At 52.3% G+C, this 19,868-nt stretch overlaps 7 protein-coding genes across 7 annotated transcripts; 4 read left to right on the top strand and 3 right to left on the bottom strand.

Moving 5' to 3' along the window:
• Positions 1 to 1,238: 1,238 nt before the first annotated feature.
• On the top strand, positions 1,239 to 2,126 carry GUITHDRAFT_104815 (hypothetical protein; the record flags this gene model as incomplete). Its single annotated transcript, XM_005836209.1, has 3 exons — positions 1,239 to 1,745; positions 1,814 to 1,891; positions 1,944 to 2,126. The coding sequence occupies 3 exons, from the start codon at positions 1,239 to 1,241 to the stop codon at positions 2,124 to 2,126; spliced, it is 768 nt and encodes a 255-aa protein (XP_005836266.1).
• A 200-nt stretch (positions 2,127 to 2,326) lies between these two features.
• GUITHDRAFT_135982 (hypothetical protein) lies at positions 2,327 to 3,044 on the bottom strand (the record flags this gene model as incomplete). The annotated part of the gene is made up of 2 exons (XM_005836210.1): positions 2,327 to 2,421; positions 2,480 to 3,044. The coding sequence occupies 2 exons, from the start codon at positions 3,042 to 3,044 to the stop codon at positions 2,327 to 2,329; spliced, it is 660 nt and encodes a 219-aa protein (XP_005836267.1).
• A 2,331-nt stretch (positions 3,045 to 5,375) lies between these two features.
• On the top strand, positions 5,376 to 9,001 carry GUITHDRAFT_104817 (hypothetical protein; the record flags this gene model as incomplete). Its single annotated transcript, XM_005836211.1, has 4 exons — positions 5,376 to 6,797; positions 6,986 to 7,558; positions 7,753 to 8,390; positions 8,437 to 9,001. 4 exons carry the CDS (start codon positions 5,376 to 5,378, stop codon positions 8,999 to 9,001), a joined length of 3,198 nt encoding a protein of 1,065 aa, XP_005836268.1.
• A 1,206-nt stretch (positions 9,002 to 10,207) lies between these two features.
• GUITHDRAFT_162130 (hypothetical protein) lies at positions 10,208 to 13,768 on the bottom strand (the record flags this gene model as incomplete). The annotated part of the gene is made up of 14 exons (XM_005836212.1): positions 13,500 to 13,768; positions 13,376 to 13,452; positions 13,229 to 13,327; positions 13,122 to 13,181; positions 12,999 to 13,069; positions 12,766 to 12,856; positions 12,682 to 12,720; positions 12,151 to 12,368; positions 11,964 to 12,004; positions 11,500 to 11,561; positions 10,731 to 10,793; positions 10,487 to 10,528; positions 10,316 to 10,402; positions 10,208 to 10,249 (listed from the first exon to the last, which is right to left on the bottom strand). The coding sequence occupies exons 1-14, from the start codon at positions 13,750 to 13,752 to the stop codon at positions 10,208 to 10,210; spliced, it is 1,245 nt and encodes a 414-aa protein (XP_005836269.1). The 5' UTR covers positions 13,753 to 13,768.
• Positions 13,769 to 13,939: 171 nt separating this feature from the next.
• On the bottom strand, positions 13,940 to 14,662 carry GUITHDRAFT_151497 (hypothetical protein; the record flags this gene model as incomplete). The annotated part of the gene is made up of 1 exon (XM_005836213.1): positions 13,940 to 14,662. A coding segment is annotated over exon 1 (503 nt), but the record flags the coding sequence as incomplete, so codon positions are not given.
• A 308-nt stretch (positions 14,663 to 14,970) lies between these two features.
• GUITHDRAFT_151498 (hypothetical protein) lies at positions 14,971 to 15,832 on the top strand. The gene is made up of 3 exons (XM_005836214.1): positions 14,971 to 15,014; positions 15,066 to 15,123; positions 15,171 to 15,832. The coding sequence occupies exon 3, from the start codon at positions 15,480 to 15,482 to the stop codon at positions 15,759 to 15,761; it is 282 nt and encodes a 93-aa protein (XP_005836271.1). The 5' UTR covers positions 14,971 to 15,014; positions 15,066 to 15,123; positions 15,171 to 15,479; the 3' UTR covers positions 15,762 to 15,832.
• Positions 15,833 to 18,032: 2,200 nt separating this feature from the next.
• Positions 18,033 to 19,674, top strand: GUITHDRAFT_151499 (hypothetical protein; the record flags this gene model as incomplete). The annotated part of the gene is made up of 9 exons (XM_005836215.1): positions 18,033 to 18,109; positions 18,176 to 18,232; positions 18,304 to 18,360; positions 18,419 to 18,458; positions 18,541 to 18,641; positions 18,692 to 18,750; positions 18,801 to 18,855; positions 18,902 to 18,961; positions 19,019 to 19,674. Coding segments are annotated over 9 exons (542 nt in total), but the record flags the coding sequence as incomplete, so codon positions are not given.
• Positions 19,675 to 19,868: the final 194 nt, after the last annotated feature.

The following is a 19,868-nucleotide window of genomic DNA, read 5'->3' on the forward strand; positions in this document are numbered from 1 at the left end:
GGGGCCGGAGCCTCCGGGAGGCTTCCGAACTGTCATTGACTCAGGCTGGTCCGATCACTTTCCTTTACTCAAAGTTAAGTGAAAAATCAGTACGAGGACAATCAGGATACTATGATAGTCGAGGAGGCTTGACCCTGACACTCACTGAGACGGTCAGTTTGCACAGGCCAAACGGCGAGAAGAGACTCAGTAGTCACCGGATGCCGCAGGATGGCCGGATAGTGATGGCCCGGCCCGGAGTCCGTGCGGACCGACTTCACTGGCACGAGTCAAGTTCACGTGAGACGGCTCAGCGGCTGTCATTGAACCGCGCGGCCGCCCCGGGGAGTCACGGGTCCGGCGGCCCGGCGGCGAGCCGCTGAACTGCCGGGCCCGGCGAAGTCTGCCCTGGCAGGCTGAACTGACCGTCGGTGGGCCGGGGCCCGGCGGCGACACTGCTCCGACGTCCGAGTCCCGGCCGGACTGACGCTCGGGCAGGGCGGCGGCGATCTCAGTCAGCGGCTGAAAATTCCGTCATGAGAGAGATGCGACCCTTGAAACAAAAATAACTCGAAAGGAGAACTTTTGAGATAATTCGCGGCAAACCGATGCAAGTTTGCCGGGGGCCAGAAAGGCCACCCCACCTACCTTAATACTAGTAGAGATGGGTATACCTTTGAGGCGTAAGTGAAAGTTCAGGGATTGTGGGGGTACTCGGATGGAAAGATCAGGGTGGGGTATTATGTAAAAGGCATTTTAGGAAACTTTTGTAAAACTACTTTTTGTAGTTGGCAGCAATGCAGGCATCGTAAATACAGGTGAGATTCGAAGATGGGCGGAAGGATGGGAAGAGCATGGAGGAATGATGGGAAGGAGAGGAGGGAAATGACAAGTCATGAAAGATTGAGATGGAAGAAAGAGAAACAGAGATAGGATGTTTTAGATTGTGTCAGAGATAGAAAATAGTCGGTAACTTTCAACTGACGAATAGTGGTGACGAAGAATATCTGGTTTTGGGAGGAGAGAAACGGATAGGCACAGTCCCTGAAAACATTATATTCTAATCTCTGAAAAAAATCGCAAAAATGCTGCCTCATTTTGTAATGACGCAGGCCAAATGATTTGATGGTTTGGTGATCGAATTGGAGATGATTTCGAAGCATTTGTTAACCGCAAATCTATTTCTTACTTGGCAATGCATAAGTTTGGCGGACAGACAACACAGCGACCAAATAGCTGCATCTCTCTCTGAACGAGATATGTCAATATATAGGAGGCTGACTTGCCCGATACCAAACTGCCTGAACATCGATGGGCAGGGGGAAGCAGAAAAATACTCGCCGAAAAAGTGCAAACTGTGTGGCAAAGAAAATGAAATGACATCGGCTGTCAATCATAAAGGGGTTTACAGCTCGTTAGACCAGCGGTATGTTACATCGCAGCACCGTTCTGTTGAGTTGACTGAACCCGTCCGGGAGACCCTCCACTCCCCCGATGCTGTCAAGATACCCGAGCGCTCACGTCTTGCTATGGTTTCTGATGGATGGCCAGTGGCAAACTCGTCGTGGAAGTCAAAGTACAGCGATGAGCCCAGGGACAAGGGAGTCAAACGTAAGCGTGCTGAACAGATATCGCATTCGGAAGTAACGTCAGAAGAGCATACCAGTAGCTCTTTTTCCTACACATCTTCCGCGCAGCTTCAGCAGGCGGAGCCAAAGCAGTTTCCGATAGCACAACTCAAGAGTAAGCCACTGAAGCTCACGCCGGTAAGCTATTTCTCTCTTGAACCATGCTCAATGCGGCACGAGTTGGGAGCCCTGACGGTAGTCCCCAGGACCTTCCAGAGCTGTCAGTGAAGATCGTGAAGCTTTGTCAGAGCTGTGGGAGACAGTGCAACGGCACTTGGATAATGGTCTGGCTCACCTCCAGAACATGAAACCTTTACTTACTCTTGCACATCGCAGGGGTACGACGCGGTGCACTGCAGTGACTTTTGTTTAAAGATAACAGAATCGATGTTGGAAAAAGAGGACGAGATGAATATGAACAACGAGATGATGGCAGGCATGTCAACAGCAGGAAGTTCAGAATATGATCCCGAACACGAGGATTACATATCCAAAACCACAGCGTTCAAACCAACATGAGTGCAGATGTCTACTTGGTGCAACACAGGAATTTCTCGGCAAGCATCTGAAAACAAATTCCATCTATTCTTTTGTAAGATTACTCAAATGAAAATAGCCTTTCTGTAAAGAATCTAGAAAATCAACTTCATATATGTTACAAAAGAGTTGAACGCTGCATAACTTCAACAATTTTGAAATGGTGCCTGCTTCGCTCGCTGTCATGAATATCGTCGAATGATCTCTGCTAAGCCCCAAATCCCTATGGCCAGCACAACTACAAAAATAAAAGCTCGGATGGCAATTTGAATCGGGCCTGCGTGAGACACATCAGAACTAGCTGCAAGCGGCTGTGTTTATGAGGGTGTACTCACCAATCTTAGCACTGACTTCAGGATTCACAATATCTTCTGTTGCTTCATACTCGGCCTCTGCAGATATCACCTCTGCCACTTGTGTCTGTCGCTTGTCTCCTTTGACTCGAGCTTTAACGTCCTTCTCCAGTCTGTACTTTGGTATTATGAACGCAGTATCGGGCTCCACATTGCCAGTATCGCCTTGAAGGACAATGGTCTCCTCGGATGTCGACCGCAGGTTGCTTCTAGGGCTGCTTTCTTCCGACTGGGGGCGACTGTCTCTGGCGTGAGAATGGCTGCGAAACTTTTCCACTGCACGCCGAAGGCTGTCCGCTGAGTTCATCGCGTTCGACAATGAATAAGATGGCATGTCTGTCCGCACCTGAGCTTTCAGCTGCTCCTTCTGAAGCTGGAGCTGGTGTGCCTCTTGCTGAGCCAACCTGCTGATCAGCTCCGCCTGCTGGCGCTGTTGCGCTTCTATCCGCTTTTCAAGCTCTTTCACCCTGGACTCCGAAGGAATACCCTCAGCATCCAACTCGGCCTCGCCCGGGAGGCTGGGAATATGCTGGTTCAGGTAGTTCATAATGACCTGGATAATTCCTCTTGGCGAGCGCAGGATTTAGTGAGGTCACAGGCACCCATTCTCATTGCTATTGGTTCTCAGCAGAGATCGTTGAACAATCTTCATTGCAGAAATTCATCCATGTTGCCATGTCATGGTCGCCTGAAATTTCTGAGGTCAGCAATGTGCAGATTATTATCTAAAAGGTAATAACATGAGCAACAGAAGGGAGAGCACTCATGCGCAAAAGTACAAGCGGGAATAACTTTGGGGCTACAATCAGAATCGATGGAAAAGGCTACAAGCTGCGGGTGGTTGCGCAATCATCATCAAAATCAATTGAACTCCCGTTGTGTTTTCACATCCAGGACGAGTCCCCGGTACCATGACAAGCAGGGCTACAGACATGTCTCTTACGGAACTTAGATCTATTGGAGCCATGAACAGAAATCGAACAAGCTGAGGAGCGATCTATCCGATCGCATGGAGCTGCTCAGCTGGCCGGGTTAACAGCATTAGCACTATCACTAGGCTGCGAGGAGAGACTATACCTAACCTACTGTGTATCAGACGGTGGGGGTTAACGGGCCAATAGGGTGGTTTATGAGGGGTGGTTTTGAGGGTAGTTGAGGGGGTTGCCTTGACCCATGGTAATATCATGTAGCCTCGGACCAACGAGTGAGCCTGCAGAGACATGGGGGTAGTAGGGGTGTAAATCGGGCCGGCACTACCCGTCACTGAGAGGACGATGTGACCGTACGGTAATGAACTCTGACTAAACTGACTGCTAATAAACTGAGGGCAGGCCCTGTCAAACTCAGGCTGTGACTGCCCCTGGCAGGGCCGGGCCGCATGCGGTTCCCGCGTACTAGCGTGACCGAATGCCGCCGGTACGCCGCCCGGCCCAGGCTGGCCGCGCCGCTCGGCGGCCGGAGGGCCGCCCCGGGGTCACCGGGTTCCGACCGTACAAGTTCGTCAACCCGGATGATACAGTTTGGACCCGGATCTGCAACTCGGGCCCGATGATCCTCGCCCCCGGCCCGGCCGGGCCCGGGCCCGGGCCCGGGCCCTCACGGTGACAACAAGTGTACGGTACTGATGAGTGACGAAGGAAGACCGTTAGAGACGGTTGGTGAAAAGTTCGTTTCCGAAGTTCCATTTTGGACTCTCAGTTTGGACTCACTAAGATCTTTATCACCCTATCTTATCTATTTCATTAGGGGGGTGGGGGTCATTTTTTATGAAACCTACGCATTTGGAAGCCATCCCCTCATATCAAGGAGCAGAGGGAGGTGGGGAGGTGGGGTGGTGGGGTAGTGGGGTCGCCATCTACTTTACTTGCAGGTTTACTTATCAGAAGGGTGGGCTGGGTGAGGGTGGGGATGCACAGGGGTATTATGATGGGTAAGGACGTATTCAATGGTGGGGTGGTACTGGATGGCAGAGGAATATAAAGACAAGCCGTTACGAGTGAGGTAGGGTATATAACCCTACCCTATTTTTGGACCATAGAAAGAGGGGACGGCGTGGAAATATCCTACTGTACACCACCCCGCTAGTCAATCAGCCTACAATCTACCGCATCCACCACCCCATCCAGGAGCTCTCAGTACCCACCCTTTTACCATTGCATGTTGCGCCAATCCATCAACCACCCCACTTGGTTGCCCAGTGGAGAGCAATGCAGTGTACGGCTGCTGCTATGGTAGCTTGACTGAGCGCAGGCCGGAACAGCAATGCTCTCATACCCCCTCTCTTCCTCTCCTACTTCATGGCATCACTTCGTTTGCGTACATTGAGCTATCGTTCAGCCATGTCCTTCCTTCAACTGAACTGGGAGATGTGATCATTGTGTGAAGATGAACGTGCAAGACACGACGAGAACTGGATGCGATCCCTGTCTTTTACCATGATCAAGTTGTTGCACTGATAATAAGGCAGAATTCACTGTCCTGTAACTTGTACTTCCTCTTTCTTCATAATTATCGCTTTTCTCTTCACTTTCTCCTTCATATTGCAATGGTCCCTAGCATTTGTTTCGCATCGCCGTGTTGGCAGCTCTGTCTAATATTCCGTGTCCTGTCCGTTCAGATTAATTGACATGTTGTTGCAGCTGAAGAAAGATCACGAGATGATGTCAAACATTTGAACAGCGGCAGCAAAATGCATCACTGGTCTGAACAAAACGCATCCTCGTGAGCTTGAACGCCCTTGTCATTATGTCAGTGATGTATTTCCAGGTCTGGCTCCTTCAAACAGCTTCCCAGAGCTGGGCTTCATTTCTCTGGGGAGTCAGACCATGTAGTTCTGAACAAGTTCGAGAGGCTCCGACGGTCTTCATCCTTCTCGAACATGCATGAGGGTATGATGCAATCCCACGGCAGCTTCGATCGCTTTCAGATGGTGGGAGTGCCTGCAGTACCTTCCAAATCGCAGGTTGACTCCAGCGGGCCATGGCAAGTCATGAAGCAGCTGAAGAACCCCGTCACGAGACAGAAGGTTCTTCAGCTGCAAACTTTGGTGCTTGGGGTGGACCGCAAAGACCTGGTGTTCAAGTCAGCCACAAGGATGCAGGGGTTCGCCATCAAAGACGTTTCTCACATCAAAGTGCTTGAAAAGCAGGTCCTGGAGATTCATTTTGGGATCATGGGGAAAGCTAAGAACGTGGTTCACTTCTTCTGCAAAGAGGACATGCAAGGCTTCATCCAGGCGTTCTGTGCAGAGAGGAAGCCGAAGAGGATATCTGACGGGCAAGGAGCTCGAATGGTCTTCACCTTCACAGAGAGCATGTACGGGCAGATCATGCGCTCGAAGGCGGTGATGAATTGGCAGAAGCGAATCAAGATGGACAAGTACATGATTGTCAGAGAGAACCCAGGAATTTTCACGCTCTTCAAGCTGTGGATCGGCAAGATCACCAGCGGGGAAGACCACAATGGCATCTACAGCTCAATGCAGAAGGGATCAAAGTACATCCTGCACCCCATGGCACCGCTCGCGATCTTCTTTGGACTTCTGTCAGGAATTTTCCTGCTCTACACTGCAATCGTGCTCCCCTTCACGCTCGCTTTCTTCTGGGACCTCCGGCAATGCGAGAGTTCGCCAACTCTGTACATCGACATGGTGGTGGACGTCTACTTCATATTTGAGATCGTCCTTGCCTTCTTTGTTGGCAGGCAGACTAGGAGGGGATACCTGGATAACCATCGTTCCATTGCCAAGGATTACATGCTATCCGGAGATTTTGCCTTCGACATCTTCACCTCGCTTCCAATTGCATGGCTCGAGTTTGCAGAGAAGCTAACGTGTGACCGAGCGAACAGCAACTCGCGCGTGTACCTCCTCCTCCGTGTGCTTCGCGTGCTGAAACCATGGAGGCTGATCCGCCTGCTCAAGATCATGCGGCTCAACAGCAAGAAGGTGATGAATCTACTCTACAACTCTATGATGATCAAGCCCGACTCTGTCCGGCTGACCAATCTCGCCTTCGGTGTGCTCATGTGCATCCATCTGGGGTCCTGCTTCTTCTGGATGATCAAGTACCACACACACACTGCGATTGAGCTGGGAGAGTTCATGCTCGAGTACAACATACCAGAGCCCGCTGGATGTGAACCCGACGACAAGATCTGCAGATGCACCAACGCCTGGTCGATCTTCTTGACCTGCTTCTACTTCGTCACCACCGTCTTGACAACCGTCGGCTTCGGCGACATCAACGCGACCAACGATGCCGAGCGCATCTTCGTCGTCCTGCTCGAGCTCTGCGGAACGGTGAGAAACATCCTGCAGCCTTGACGAAGACGCTGACGTGGTCTCTACCTCCTCTGACCTCATCCACTTTCACCTTCCTCCGTCTCTTTGAATCCCCTTCCTCCTCCTCTTTCCCCCTCTTGTCTTCGCCCTTACCTCCGTGCTCCACCCCTAACTTCTCTCTCTTCTCCCCTCCTCTGTCAATGTAGGTCGTGTTCGCAACGATCATGTCCTCCCTGTCGTCAGTCTTGGCCAATATGACAGCGAAGGAGCGGGCGAGGGATCACTGTATCGAGACCGCGCGGAACTACCTGATGGGGCACAACATCGACAAGCGGTTGATGCAAAGGATCCTCGGGTGGATGGAGTTCAAGCACAGGCTGCTCGCAGACCGCGGGGAGAGAGAGTCGCTGATGGGGATGCTGCCGGCTGGTCTCAGGGAGGATCTGATGTTGGACCTGAACCAGAAGTTCCTCTACGGCATCCCGATGTTCTTCCATGTCGGCAAGGGCTTCCTCGGCCAGCTCGCGGCAAAGATGCAGTTTGCGGAGATGCTGGAGGGGGAGAAGGTGCTGCATTACGGGGAGATGTGCGACACCCTCTATATCATCTTCAGCGGGCAGTGTGCGTTGCTCAACGCCAAGGGAAAGTTGATCGTGAAGATGGAACGAGGGGATTTCTTCGGCGAGTTCGAAGTCCTCCAACCCAGGGTGCAAGACTTCGAGGTCGTCGTTATGCAGCAGTCGCAAATCTCCTTCGTTACCAAGGCGGATCTTGATGAGGTGAGGCGGAGGAGGAGGCGGAGGCATCGGAAGAGGAGGAGGTAGTGGTGGTGGATTTGGGGGTAAGCGAGTGGGGGAGAGCGAGGGGGAGGGGGAGGGGGAGGTGGTGCTGGTGAATGAGGGAGTTCAGAGGGTGCTGGGATGGGGAGGGGGAGAGGGGAAGGAGGGCCGGAGAATATTGAGGATGGGGCCAGGTCTTGCTGGACTATCCGATGCTGGAAAGGAAGCTGCGAGACATCGCGAGCAAGAACAAGTCTGCCTACTCCTACGTCGGGAGCGCCTTCGTGACCAATAGGACCAAGGCAGACCTCAAGGCAGAGCACAAGGGAGCATCACTCTCGACCATTAAGAAGATGCAGGACCTGAAAGATGCCAAGGGAAACAAGCAGAACTCCCTCACGGACCTCTGCACCTCCGTCGATGCCGCCATGTCGTCGGAGAACGACGCGGCCCTCCGCTGGATCATCCTTTCTTCGCGCATTCTGCGCGCAATCAACAGCGAAGACTCCTGCAACAGGCTGATGAACCGTCTGGTCCACTTCTCCTACAGCATGTACGGAGTGAACAACCCCAAGAACGTGGACGAGAACGCTGACAACGTCGACGGCGACGACCACAGTGACATCTCTGACTGCAGCCTTGAGTCCCATGAGGATATGGTCGTGCCGAAGCTGCTGGTGGAGAAGTTTGGAGAGGAGAAGGAGGGAGTGGAGGACGTGAAGGGCGCAAATGGGGGAGTGCAGGAGCAGGAGGAGGAAAGACTGAACGGAGAGGATCCGAGAAAGCACTCGCTCTCGGAGATCTTGAAGGTAAGGAAGAAGATCGAGATGATGTGATGGTGGAATGAGGTGGGTGGGGAGGCAGCATCGTTGACGTAGAAAGAAGGGTGAGCTAGAGCTAGAGCTAGAGCTAGAGCTAGAGCTAGAGCTAGAGCTAGAGCTAGAGCTAGAGCTAGAGCTAGAGCTAGAGCTAGAGCTAGAGCTAGAGCTAGAGCTAGAGCTAGAGCTAGAGCTAGAGCTAGAGCTAGAGCTAGAGCTAGAGCTAGAGCTAGAGCTAGAGCTAGAGCTAGAGCTAGAGCTAGAGCTAGAGCTAGAGCTAGAGCTAGAGCTAGAGCTAGAGCTAGAGCTAGAGCTAGAGCTAGAGCTAGAGCTAGAGCTAGAGCTAGAGCTAGAGCTAGAGCTAGAGCTAGAGCTAGAGCTAGCGCTAGCGCTAGAGCTAGCGCTAGCGCTAGAGCTAGAGCTAGAGCTAGAGCTAGAGCTAGAGCTAGAGCTAGAGCTAGAGCTAGAGCTAGAGATAGGAGGAGAACGAGCGGCAGCAGCAGCTGGAATGTGGGAGCGAGGTGGAAAGAATGGGGAGGGCGGGGGAGGGGGGGGGGGGGGTAAGGGGGAATTGCAAGAGGAAAATTTTGGTCAGAGGAATGAGGAGGAGGAAAAACAAGAATGATTGTTTTCGGTGATGACGTCGGGATCAGGAGATGCATCGAGTGAAAGAATCCCTTGGGAAGGAGCAGGAAGAGAACAGCAAGCAGGTGAGCAGTGACTCTTGACGTCTTTCACAAATGATGGTTGTTGTCAGATGAAAAGCATCAAGAAGAGATTTGGCGAGGTAGTTCCTCCTCCTCCTCCTCCTCCTCCTCCTTCTCTACCAAGTTTCTCTCCGCCCTCCCTCCCGTCCTCCTCCCATCACCATTTAAATGCGTGCCAGGTGCAAGTTCAGATGCAAGACATGACGAGCAGCTTGAATCAGATCCTGAGGTCTGTTCTTCTCCCCTCTCTGTCTCCAATCCTTCCCCTTCCTCCTGCTCTTTCCCTCCTCTCCCACTCCTCGTCCTCCCTCCTCCACTTCTCCTCCTACCCTCCTCTCCTCTGTCTCCTCTCTTCTCCTGCCCTTTCAGTGTTCAGAGGCTGACGGGAGGGTCAATGCGCAGCATTCTCCAACATCAAAAGCCCATGAACGGGCATGCCCATCACGAAAAAACTTCCTCCCCCCTCCCTCCTCGTCCCTCCTCTCCTCCTCCTACCTCTCCTCCTCCTGCCTCCTCCCGCTACACTCTTCCTTCGCATCGTCCTCCGTCCTCCAAGATCACTTCCTTCTCCGACCAGTCTCCCACCTCCCCGCTCATCCCGACGGCGACGGGCAACCATAGTTTCCCCGATGCTCCCTCCTTCTCCGGTCGTCGAACAAACTTTCGCCATCAAGGTGGGCGGGGGAGCAGGAGCAGGAGCAGGAGGGAGACGAAGCGGGTTGGGGAAGGAGGGGGGGGGAGGGAGGGGGGTTGAGGAGGAGGAGGAGGAGGAGGAGCAGCAGCAGCAGGAAGGGGAGGGAAAGGGGAGGAGTGGGGGGGGGGAGGAGGAGATGGATTGACTATGTGAGCAGAGACTGTGGATCAAGTGCTGCAGGGGCTGTACGCGAGGATACAAAGCAAAAAGAAGAAAGAGGACAAGTCGAAGAATGATGAGAGGCACGCGAAATGATCGACAACGTCCATCGACTCTGAGATTGAAACTAGCATAAAGCTGCTGTTGCTGAATATGTTGTTGTTGTTGGTGATGATGATAAGCAAATCTTCACAAAGATTTATGCAGAATCGCACGTACTTGTTTGAGTGAGTTGTGAAAAGCGAATTTATTGCATGTTTGTAAGGAACATCTACTTTCTCATACGCTCGATCTTCTTCTTCGCCTCTCCCTCCTGCATGTCATTTCAGTTCTCCCCTCCTCCCCTCTCTCTCCTCCTCCTCCTCCTCCTCCTCCTCACCGATAAGTTGAGCTGGCGCTGCATGATACGACTCAGCACGACATCTGCTAGCCGAGCTGCCTCGTCCTCCTCCATCCCTCGTGGAATCTGAAGAAGTCAATCTCTCCTCCCATCTTCTCCCTCCCTCCCTCTCCTCCCTCCCTGCCCCCCTCTCTCTCTTCGTTGTTTCACCTTCGGACGCTCTTCTGATGGAAGCTTGCTCCAGTCAAGCATCTGCTTATGGATCATTCCTTTCCTACCTTCCTCCTCCTCCTCCTCCTCCTCCTCCCCCTCCTCCCCCTCCTCCTCCTCCTCCTCCTGATCCTCCTCCTCCTCCTCCTCCTCCTCCTTCTCCTCCTTCTCCTCCTCCTCCTTCTCCTCCTCCTCCTCCTTTTCCTCCCTTTCCCCTCCTCCTCCTCCTGTCTGAAGGACCCACATGATTCAGGACTCGATCAAATCCTGCCAGGTTCGCATACTGCGAGGCGATGGCGATGCTGGGCTGCGGAAGAATCGAGAGAAAGGAGGGAAAAGCAGAGACGAGAAGGAAGGGAGGAGGGGGGGGGGGGGAGGGAGGGAGACAACGAAAGAAGAGAGTGAGAGACGTCAGGGAACGGAGGTAGGAAAGAAGCAGTATGCGGGTAGTGAGGAACAAGATAATCAGATCCCGTCAGAGTGCAAGAAGAAAACATTCGTGAATGAAGAAGTCAATGATGTGGAGAATGTTTGGAAGGAAAACCAGGCTCAAGAAGCGGAGCAGTAGAATGGAAGGACAGAAGAGAAAAGCGGTAAAGGCAGACAAGGAAGACGAGTAGAGGTGGTGGAGGAGGTAGATAAGGATGAGAGAAAGAAGAATAGAGAGGAGGAAGAGGAGGAGGAGGAGGAAAAAGGTAAAAGAGGAGGAGGAGGAGGAGGAGGAGGAAAAAGGTAAAAGAGGAGGAGGAGGAGGAAAAAGGGAAAAGAGGAGGAGGAGGAGGAGGAGGAGGAAAAAGGTAAAAGAGGAGGAGGAGGAGGAGGAGGAGGAGGAGGAGGAGGAGCACCACCACCACCACCACCACCACCAGTATCAGCTCAGGTTCACCTCGAGGTGGTAGGTCTGGTGCCAACATCTGGGTGGTATGAGAACGAGATCACCCGGAGTTTGACAACACTGTTTGACAAGGTCGGATTTAGCTGGGGAGGAACTGCGGATGCAGTCGAGCTCTCACGATTTCAAGACGTCCGAGGTTGATGAGATTTTGTTGGGAGTTTTGTTCCATCCAGACGATACCTGGGTATAGAGTAAGGAGGAGGAAGAGGAGAATAGCAAGGAGGAGGAGGGGAAGGAGGAAGAGGAGGAGGACGACGACGACGAGGGCGATGAGGGGGAGGACGAGGAGGAGGAGGACAAGGACGAGGAGGAGGACGACGAGCAGCAGCAGCAGCAGCAGCAGCAGCAGCAGAACAACTTTGCTGTTTGATTTCTTCGAGGAGTGAAGGTTTTTCATCATCGGAAACTTCGCGCAGTCCAAGGAGGAGCCTCTGCCTATTGTCTGTGCAGAGGAGTCACAAGAGATGAAGGAGGAGGAGGAGGAGGAGGAGGAGGAGGAGGAGCAGCAGCAGCAGCAGCAGCAGCAGCAGCAGCAGCAGCAGCAGCAGCAGCAGCAGCAGCAGCAGCAGGGAGGAGTTATACCTGTAGCAAACATTTCCCTGTACAGATCGTTGTCTGATTGCCTGCCTTGACTTTCAGAAATCTTGAGGAGAAGGGTGCCTTCCTCCTCTGTTGCCATTCCCCTCCTCTCCCTCCTCGAGCTCCAGCCGCTGCCGCTGCCGCTGCCGCTCCTCCTCCTCCTCCTCCTCCTCCTCGCTCTCCTCCTCACCATCCAGCGGCAAGAGAGAAGTTTGTCATCTGCTCATCCTCTGCATCCCAGGCGTTGGGCTCGAGGCGATAACTAGACTTGTCGTCTGCCTCCAACGAGATCAGGAGCTCTAGATCAGCCCGAGCAGCGACTCTTTCACCGCAGAAGGAAGGAGGTAGAAACGTCCATAGCTTGCTCCCTTCCAGGCAAAAGTTCCATCCCATCCAGTCGTAGGGATCCTGAAGCGAGAGTAAGGGGTGGAGGAGGTAGAAGAGTAGCGCGGAGAAAGGAGCGGTCATAGAGGAAGGGGAAAGGAAGGAGAAAGGCGAGCGATGAAGGGAAGGAGACAGCGAGGGAGAGAGAGGAAGGGGGAGAGATGGAAGAGAGGGAAGGGAAGAGCAGGCAAGGCAAGGCAAGGCAAGGCAAGGGAAGGGAAGAGCAGGGAAGGGAAGGGAAGGGAAGGGGAGAGAAGGGAAGGCCAGGAGGCCAGGCAACGCAGGTCAAGGGAGAGGAAGAGAAAGGGAAGGGAATAGAGGAGGAAGGAGTTCTCACTGCGTGGAGGGTCGACCTCGAACCTACTCCCCCGATGACCTTGATGGGCGTGAGGGAACGTAGGAGGAGCAGGAGGAGAGTTACAAGACAAGAATCCTTGGGCCTGATCGACTTGGGGAACAATTCGAAGAGGTTCCCGGGGAAGAAATCCTGCCGCAGCGAGATACGTTTTCTCCTGTCAGCAGCTCATGGCATGAAGAAGCAAGCGAGGGAGGGAGGGAGGGAAAGAGGGAGGGAGGTACGGAGGGAAGGAGTAGCGAGAAGGAAGGAGAGCGTGAGTGAAAGAAAGTGAGGTACAAAGAGGAAGGAGGCCGTACAGGCTCTCCTTGTCTTCCAGTAGACTCTCGTCGAACAGGAAGTAATAATCATCGTGCTTGCTATCAAATACCTTTTGCAAACATTAGAACCTTCTGCCTTCGATCACAAACACATGATCCAACGATGTCGATGAAATCCTCGAAGCTTTCATACTCCAGGCTTGTACTTCCCTTGCATCGCCTCTGCAACATGCTCCCGTCATCGCAGGTATGACATGTTGTCTCCTTACCTGGAACTCGATCTCGCTCCCCGCCATCTCCCCCACCAGCTCCTCGCACCAGCTCTCTCGCTCTTCCTGCCTCATCGCAATCGCGTTCTTCAACAACACCTTGTACATCCCTTCAACCATCAAGATAGCATTCTTCGATCCCCTTACCGGCCGCCCATCAGGCTGATCGTACAACCTCTGGAAGTCGGAGGGGGAGATGCGGTCTAGGTCAACTGTCTGCATATCTGATGCACCTGTATCAGATCCCTTCCTTGCAATAGCAGTGACTCGCCATGGATAGTGAAGCTGCTGCTGCTCATACAGGGCCGTCGAGGGCGAGGAGAGTGCGATGATCGGCTTCGAAGCTGATGGAGTTGCCGAAAGACAGGAAAGGGAGCGAAACATGGCGGAGTAGACGTCAGCAGAGGAGAGGAGGAAGGAAGCGAGTTGTGTGGAGAGAGGAGATGATGAGATGAAGGGGAGGAGGAGGAGAGTGTGCAGAGCAGCATGGTCAGGCCCCCTAGCACCAACAGTCGCATCGCCATTTTTCGCGTTCGAGATTTTCAGGGCGAGTTTTCGGGGGCCGGAAGGTAGGGAAAGTAGGGCAGAACTAGAAGGGGATACAGGGGGAGGGGGCATGGGGGGGGGTAGAGGAAGGAGGAGAGGAGGGGAAAGGTTCAGTGAGCATTGCAAGGAATCGAGGTAGAGGAGGAGGAGGCAGACTACAGGATTCTTGAAAGATTACTATATCATTTTGCTAATAAATGCCACTAACACATCAATCAGACAAGTCTACCAGAAAGCCGCTTGCTCGAACAGAGGAGCGTTGAAATCGTCAGCCTCCTGGCCCTGCACAACGACCCTGCGCTGCCAGCAGCAAGAGACTGCGGCCAGGGCATCACCAAATCCCTCCCGACCTCGGCCTTCACCAGAGGAAGCATGCTCGACTTTTCAAGGCTGCTGTCGTCGGGCAAGCCTGCCGGCTTCAGGAAGGTCTCGACCGCGTCGTTCTTCTCAGCATCAGAAGCCTGCATGCAGACCGCCGCCTCGTTAGGAGCAGAGATCACAGGAGACATCCCTTCACTCAGGCTGGACATGTTCGTAGCAGGAGTCTTGATGTCCACCTCCGGGTCCTTCCCTCCGAACTCGACCCACAGATCTTCGTCGATCAGGTCGTCCCTCATGCCATCCTCCGTCAAGGGCTCACTTGGGTCTTCGTACATCGCATCGCTGTCCTCTGTCTGAGATCCATTCACTGCATCCTCGTAGCGGTCTGCTTCCGAGGGCTGCTCCATCCCCTGCTCATTCTCCAGGGTCTCATTCTCAGCTGGGATGTTGAGAACCAGGCTGACTCTCATAGGTTGGACATGTCCTGGGATTGCAGCTTTCTCCTTGGAGATCCATTTGAATCGACGCTTCCCATCGGGCGTGCAGATCTCGCGAGCATTGGTCAGGTTCTCTTCCACGACCTCTGCTCCTTCTTCTTGCTCCTGCTGGCTCGCAGCAGCGTTTCGCTCTCGCGTCCACGCCTGCATCACAGCTCTCCAGTCGATGGCATGCGACTCAAGTTGAAGCACCAGTGCTTTACCTGGTATGAGAGGTCAGGCAACGCACCAACAAGAACATGACCATTACAGTGCTTGATGCCGACACACCGCAAGCACTCGTCCTTCCAGACCAACTTGCTTGACGTCCACTCTTCAGTCACTAAAGTCGGTTTGACTTGCGCGAGAAACCACTGGGCTTGTGCAAGAACTTCTTGGATCGTGGAACATGCCCTGGTTTTCTTGTCAAACTTTGACCAGACCTAAATTTGCGATGTCAACAAAGGCCGCTTGCATCAGAAAGCAGAAAATACCTTGTTATTGGAGGTTTTCACGCCACTAAAAGGTACTCTATCTGAGATATCAAGCAATCTTGGCACAAGGCGTTAATTCACAATTGTCGCAAAATTAGGGCTTACATGCTCGCAACTTGTTGAATAGAAGACAACTGTGGCTGCCTTGCCGTAGCAAATCGTCTAGTCCCACGTTTGCAATGGCGCTTGTTCTGTCTAGAGTAATGTCTCGTCCCTTCAACTTGGTATGAGGTCGACGAATTGCTTTTCTCGGGCCCTTGCAGCTCTCTGTTTTGAGAGTGAGCTGCAAATCCATCTTCATATTCTCTGATCCATCCAGTTGTACCGCAATCATCCACTTCGCACACGAAGCCCAAATGTGGATCTTTCGCACAAAGTGACGATGGAGAAGCAGAGGCCACACTTTGGGCGACCATGCTCGAGGACCTGAACAGTTTGCTGACGCACGCCTTGTTCAATCACTCGCAGGTTCAAGAGTTGGATCAGAAATCGCAATGGGTCTACCAGACACAACCGGAAGCCTGCTTGCTTCAACCCTTGGATGATCCTTTCAAGCGCACCGAGGCTCTGTGGCACGATGCAACCCCCAGCGAACAAAGTAACGAGGAGAAGGTTTTCAACACAGCTGCGTCGATGAGCACCAACAGCACAAATCAACAAGGGAAGAAGATCAACAGTAGGAATGTGAACTTATAGCAGCAATCTCGTCACTTCATTGTTCATTCCTCTTCGCATCCACACTCTTTCCCATGTGCTCCCGCCATAAACGCCGAACTCAAGTGACGCCGTCCCCGAGATTTTCGTCGTCTTCGAAAACAAAATTTTGAAGTTATATTTTCAATAATTGAAAAGCTATATTGAAACTTTGAAAATAATAATTTATTTCCAAATATGACATTGATAGTTGAAAATCATCAACATATATTCATAATTTTTCTCTAAATGTTTCAAAAATAATTCCAATATTTGTCCAATTCAATTGGTTTTGTCTCTAGAAACAGGCACATTTTTTTCAAACCTCTCGACTTTTTCACAAACCCTGCCAGCTAAGAACTACCCTACCCACCCCCTGAGCTCCGACCTTTTTTTCTTCAACGTCTACCACCTACACCTCCTACTATCTATTAATGCTCCACTCGATAAATGTTAGACATAGGAAGGCACTTCCCATCTGTGGCAAACTGTATACCCACCCTTGATTGACATATCATGATGGATAGGGGGTCAGATTTAGGTGATTATTTCATAGGGTAGGGTGTGTACCCCACATATGAAGCAAAAAAACATGCGTATACAGGGGGTTATCAAAGTTATAGAGGGGGTACGGTAATAATCACGTGAGGGGGTGGATACGATACAGGGTAGGTCTGCTACAGGGGGTGGGGTTCACTTCGAGTCACGGTCATCGCCGGGTCAGGTGGTCACGTGCCTCTTCTCGCAGGGCCTGGAGGCCGCCGGGCCCGGCCCCCGGGCCCGGCCTGCCTTTCTGGAGCCTCCTCGTCTCTCCCGGCTGAATGTCCTCGTACTGATCTTGACGGATCACATGGATCTTATATAGAGCCCAGACTTGCCGAACCCAAAAGGCTTCCGACTGTTCGATGGAATGCCAGACCAGAGCCTGAAGCGCCGGGATGATCCTCGGGGCGGACCCCCCTGGTTATCTGTATATAAGCTTGGGGTCTTGCCTTCCTCTCTCTCTCTCCCTTTCCCTCTCTTCTCCCTCTTTCTTTTCTCCTCATTCTCTCCGAGTCTCTTCTCTCTTCCTTTCTCACTATCTCTTAATCCTTTTCGGATAGTACTACGGTATCTCCTGTCCCGGGCCGCGCTTTCAGTCCGATCTCTGTTATCTTCCTATCCTTGCTCTGCTTATAAATACTCTTATCTCAGAAGTCAATTACCTACCTGCTCTAACTTCGCTACTGCATCCAATCCATCAGATCTTTAACTTAACTTTGAGTAAAGGGGCCAGTGCTGTGTGACGGTGGCCAAAATCCAAGCATCCAGACATGAGAGGACCTTAGTGACTTCACAAGAGAGTTTTTGTTAACTCGACGCTATCTGACTGGCACGGCTGGCATACGTTCCGGGCCGCCATCACCCGGTGATCGGGTGCATTCCGGTATGCGTCTCTGAGTCATTCCTTCAGCGGCGGCCACAGCGATGAGTCGCGAACTGAGTGGCATCATAGTAGCGCGGCCCGGCGGGGAATTGTCCTGCGCGCAGTTAAGTGAAGGTATCAGTTAAGTTTGGGGGACAGCAGTCGGCAGGATTAGTTTTGGTTCTCGCTGTCCGTCTTTTCTCTTCTCGCCGTTTGGCCAGTGCGACAGTGTCAGGGTCAAGCCTCCTCGACTCTCCGGGGTCCGAGCCTGATTGTCCTCGTACTGATTTTTAAATTAACTTTGAGTAAAGACCTTGTTAGTAACCGTTGAACCCGGTGACCGGCACTGCAAACTTGATACCGGGGCCGGCCGCGGCCCGTCACGCCACGCCGGCGGCCCGACTCACCGTGTCGCTGATCATTGGATGTGTCGCAGGCGGCGGTTGCTATGGCCTGAGCGTTGGAGGCAGGGTGACAGAGATGTCAAGACGGCATGGGGAAGCTGCGAGTCACAAACATGATGACGATCGTGATGAGCGACTGCGGGAGGCTGACTGACAACTGAGTTGACCTGGTTTGCCGCTGAAGCGACTTGGAGGAATGAAGGATCACTGTGACAACTCAGAGGATGGAAGAGTCGGAGAGAGGGAGGAATGAGTGGCATGCAGTCAGCACACTCTGCGATGCTGTCTGGCTCGTGGGAGTTTCATGAAGCAGACTGAAGAGATGTGTTTGTTGTGTTGGAGAGAATCAGCAGGAGTGGTCCATGATGCATAGAGTGTCAGGCAAACATGAGCTAGTGCAACACAAACTCTTGCATTTATAATATTCGGCACAAAGAAGAAGGATCTGATGTCTCGTTGTGTTGCAGATGGCGGCTGCAGTCGCACAGGGACTTGATCGCAAGATGCAACGGCGATTGAAACAAGGCCTCTCGGAAGAAATGGTAGATGCCTGCACTCAGGCTCCACACCCGCCCCTTGAACCTCCATGATGTTGCTTGTTCTGTCAGCTCTACGCGGTGCGGGACGTTTTCCAGACGTTCGAGTCAGGGACGGGGATACTAGATGTACGTTGCCTTTGACATGTGTTGACTGCGATCTGTTGGAGCTACTCTTGACGAAGTTGTGCGGGCAACAGGTGAACTCATTGCGAGCTGCGTTGAAATCGCTCGATCATCCTATTTCCCACCAAGAGGTCTGCCCATTGTGCCTTGTTGCGGAGATGAACACCTCACGGGCTGTGATGATACCAGGCCAAAAATCTAGTGCATGATTTGGATCAAGATGGCTGCGGTATCTCCTGTTATTTATTCTTCCATGAGACCTTGCGACCGAGTGTACAAACGAGCATTTACGGGTGATTGTTTCTTCAAAGGTGGAATACAATTCTATCAGTTCGCGGAATACCTCAAGCCGATTCTGCTGATGGACGACATGCGAACAAAGATAGAATCATACTTTGACGAGTTTGCTGAGGTTGCGTCAATTACACTGCTCGATCAGCGACTAAGACAAGAGTCTGTTAGGTTTTGCTCGAAGACGATGTGTCTGAACCAACTTCCGATACACAGAAACGATACTTGACGTGAAAACATTTGCAGTCATTTTTGCTTCTGATTGAATCTTCTTATGCAGCAAATCTAGCATACGGGCCATGGCAGATAAGGTGGGAGAGTTACTCCCGGACGAGGCAGGCAATTTAGTACTTGGCGACTGACAACTTACAACATGCGCAGGAAATCGAGGAAGTTCTTCAGTACGCGACCGATGGTGACGATAAGATAGACGTCAAGACGGTGAGCAGTCCATGGATTGTTTCAAGAATTTACAAAGTCTTACAAGTGCTCTAACAGCTTTTAAAAATTTGCAAGGAGCTACGCCTCTACTGATTCCGAATTCGTTGGAGCCAACTTGCAGGGTGCGGCCAAGAAGGAAACGGAAAAACGACGACAAAGTGGAATGTAGCATATCGAGGAAAGAACCAAAACAAGGATGTAGCGACGGACACGACTACTTGGATATGTCGTCCCCCCTCTCTCTCTTGACTTCAATCACCTTCTCTCGGCAGCATGGGCATGAATCTGCCCTGTTCAACCATTCGTGCAAGCACTTGGCATGGTATGAGTGCTGACATTTCTTGAAAACCAGTCCATACTCGCCTTCCGCAAAATCGCACAAACAGACTGGGCAGGCCACCGGCTCAACCTTATTTCCCTTGTCTCCTGAGCTTTGTAGCACCACTTTGGTCTCCAACGAGTCAAGACGGGCGGCCACAGTCGCAGGGTTCGTTCTTGGCTCGAAGGCAGACAGATCGAACGGGTTAGAGACGTTCTCAACCACTTCGATGCCCAGCGATCTTGCGAGATTATCCAACAAGAAGAGTGCGGCGGGAGAGCCGGAAGCGATAGAACGAAGTGGCGCTCCTATCTCCCCAGCCCCCCACACCCTCCGCCTGTCGGAATTCTGTCTGGGTGTTGAAATGTTCATCCCCAAAAAAAGCTTTTCCACCTGCGATGCAAGAGTCATTCACAGTGTTGAGCCGCAGCTTCAGGCATAGCAAAGGAAACAAGCGGGACATGGCGCTTTGCTGGTTGCAGTGACACGTATCTCAACTCTTGGCAAAGCGAAAGGATTCCATTAGTCTCCACATAATACACGCTGCCTCATCAATACCCTTGTTCGATGCTCTCTATACCTTGCACT

The sequence above is a fragment of the Guillardia theta genome, assembly GCF_000315625.1.
Source record: "Guillardia theta CCMP2712 unplaced genomic scaffold GUITHscaffold_18, whole genome shotgun sequence".
In the NCBI taxonomy this organism is placed as follows: Eukaryota; class Cryptophyceae; order Pyrenomonadales; family Geminigeraceae; genus Guillardia; species Guillardia theta.